Source organism: Euwallacea similis, unplaced genomic scaffold, assembly GCF_039881205.1.
Source record: "Euwallacea similis isolate ESF13 unplaced genomic scaffold, ESF131.1 scaffold_61, whole genome shotgun sequence".
Lineage (NCBI taxonomy): Eukaryota > Metazoa > Arthropoda > Insecta > Coleoptera > Curculionidae > Euwallacea > Euwallacea similis.
Window position 1 is genome coordinate 47,110 of NW_027098686.1, and position 3,091 is coordinate 50,200.

Sequence of the window (3,091 nt, forward strand, 5' to 3'; positions counted from 1 at the left end):
ATTTAACTATTTACGAGCAGTATAATGAGAAAAGGAAGAAAGAACTTATGCCTTTCCACGAAAACGTCTATAAAACAGCTTATCAAAAACAATTAAGGAATACTCAGAAACAAAATAAGAATTCAGAACAACCTCCCGAGTTTCACCCCGATGACCAAATCTATAAGAAAACTACCCGTCGAAATAAAATGAGCCCCCGGTATATACCCACTAAGGTGACCAAAACTAACAAAAACAAGATAGCAGTTATTTCTCAAAAAGAAAAACCTACAAGTACACACGTGAGAAAAATAAAAAGACTCAGAAAACGATTTATTCCTTTACAGTGCCCTGATCCCGATCTTATGGACCCAGGCCCTTCAGGTATTCAAGCTCCCTAACACTGGGTACTACCTAGAAGACATAGCCCCTTCACTAATTATTAATCACTACCATAGCATTTATATCCCATTCAACCTTACTAATGTTAAGTTTACCCTATCCCATATTTTTAGCAATATCATAATGTTAAAACTTAGGCTAGACGAACAGGAAGATGACGCATTGAATACACTATACTATCATACGGCTCTTCTTTTAAACAATACTTTCGATACCTATGACAAACTTCGGTTGCACCATAAAACTGAGCGTCGGAAACGAGGTCTCGTGAATTTTATCGGAAGTGGTATCAAATTCATCACGGGAAACTTAGATAATAACGATTTGGAGACAATTGTGCAAAATTTTGAAATACTAAAACATAATCAACTTAGTTCGATGCGAAAAATTAACGACCTTAGTTCGCTTGCAGGTCATATAATGATAAAATTCAAAGAAACCCTAAATAAAATAGAAGAAAATTCTCAGATAATTTCAAAAGAAATATCTAAATTACATAATAAAATAACACTAGCTTTGACCATGCAGAACCAATATATCCAAATCAATCTACTAAATCAAGAATTAAACAAGTTATTAAGGATATTCTCTTTTGCAAATTTAGAAACACTTGATCTCGAAATATTATCCCCACCTGAAATACATAATATTTGGCAATATTTATCCGTTCATTATTCCAAAAACACTCTGTGGTACATAAACCACCCATCTGAATTGTCATTTTTATGCAGAACTGGTATGTTAATAGAAAACGAAATGGTCATTCTTGTAATTAAGGTACCAATATTCGAATACGATGTTTGTGATTTAAAATTAGTATATCCGATTCCAAATAATGACTCTCTAATTCTAATTAGTCCTAGTAAGTATTACTGTAATGAATTATGGTATAAAAATTGTAAAGTAATTAGTGGTAAGTGGATATGTTCAGATCCGCAATTTGATAGCTGTACTCTGACAAATTGCCCTTACGCCAATGTACACAACAATTACCAGGTGCATACCCTAACATATAAGAACTCACTGTTAATCTGTACCAAAACGCCAAATGTGATATATGAAAACTGCTTTAAATTCAGTAAAATGCAAGTAAAAGGGTGTTTCCTCGTTCAAAGTAAATGTGACGTTATTGTAAATCAACATAAGTATTCATTGGCCATTCATAATATAACGATAAAACCTTCTGAAGTACGGAACCCCCAAATAACAAATTTTTCATTGAATCTTCATATCAAGCATTTGGAGGATCCGGCTTCCATTCATGATGACCTTATAGACCCCCTTACTATTGAAGAATTAATACCAATGTCTTCAAACCATATACACTATGTTCTATTAGCTGTAAGTAGTATTGTCATCATAAGTATACTTAGTTTTCTATTATACCACTGGAGAAAGCATAGAAATTTGAAGTTCATTCCCTTAAAAACCCTTCAAAAAATGGTCAACGAGGACGTTGAAAATACTGAGGGTGGAGGAGAAATATCCCTAAACTAAACTAAGTGCTAGACAAGGTGCTGACTATGCTTTCTTTATAATATATATACAATGCCGCCAGGGATTCTTTAATTCATTAATCCATAAGTTGTTGCCATGTACCTAGACTAGTATTAAGTAGCATTTCGCCACTTTAAGATCGTGTCAAAGCTGTATCAATTCATACTTGCTGTTCGTTCTAATGTGTCGTTTAATGTAAACCACCCTAATTTTCTTAATAAAGTTTCACTGTTTTTTAAAACCCATTTCGAAGAGTGCCTCATTTAATTCGGTATCTCTACCCCCACAATACCAGCACTTATCCGTGTCTCTGACTTTAAATCTGTTCAGGTACTGAGCGAAGCAGCCGTGTCCCGTCAAAAATTGCGTTACCCAGTAATTCACCTCCCCGTGTGGTCTATTTACCCAAATATCCAGTTGTGGAATCAATGTCGCTGTCCATGTGCTTCCCGATCTGCCCTGCCACTCTTCTTGCCATCTCTCCATAGTATTTCTTCTTCTCTCGCGATCTGCTTGTTTCCCTTCTTCGTTTCTAAATTTGTCACTTCTTTCCTCTATCACTCTATCAATCGGAATTGAGGCCGCTATCACTTCCAACGCTGCCGTAGCCACTGTTCGATAAGCACTACACACACGCAAATTTGCCATTCTCTGTATCCTCCTGCATTTTTCCCTGTAACTCTGATATCTCAAACATTCCCCCCATATGGGACATCCGTATGTAATGATTGATGTGGTCACGCTGTGGATAAGTTTTCTTTTGCTTTGTTTTGGTCCATCGATTGTCGGCATTAACCGGTTCAGTGCTCTCGTTGAATTTTCCGCCTTATTTATTACATATTCTATGTGTCCTCTCCATTTTAGGTTCCTTTCCCATATTAATCCCAAGTATTTTATTTTATTTTGCGTTGTTATTTGTCTCCCCCTTAGAGTAAATGAAATTTCTTTTAATTTTCTTCCCCCATATAGGATTATTGTATTTGTTTTCTCTGTAGCGATTTTTAATTTCTTTTCTTCTATTGCTGTTTCAATTTTCCATAGCGCTTCTTTCATTTTGTTTATCAGGCTTTCCTTAGTTTTGGCCATTGTTATAACTGCTGTGTCTGTTAGGGCTTGTGTAGAGGATAAAATATCCGATAATTAATTAGTTTAATGTTAATCTATTAGTTCGATAAGTTGTATTCTTCATAAGCCTAGTATTAAATCTGTGACT

General features: G+C 35.2%; 1 protein-coding gene across 1 annotated transcript; it reads right to left on the reverse strand.

The window, feature by feature from the left end:
- Window positions 1-2,103: 2,103 nt before the first annotated feature.
- Window positions 2,104-2,526, reverse strand: LOC136419048 (uncharacterized). The gene has a single exon (XM_066405223.1). It carries the CDS (start codon window positions 2,524-2,526, stop codon window positions 2,104-2,106), a length of 423 nt encoding a protein of 140 aa, XP_066261320.1.
- Between the last annotated feature and the right edge of the window lie 565 nt (window positions 2,527-3,091).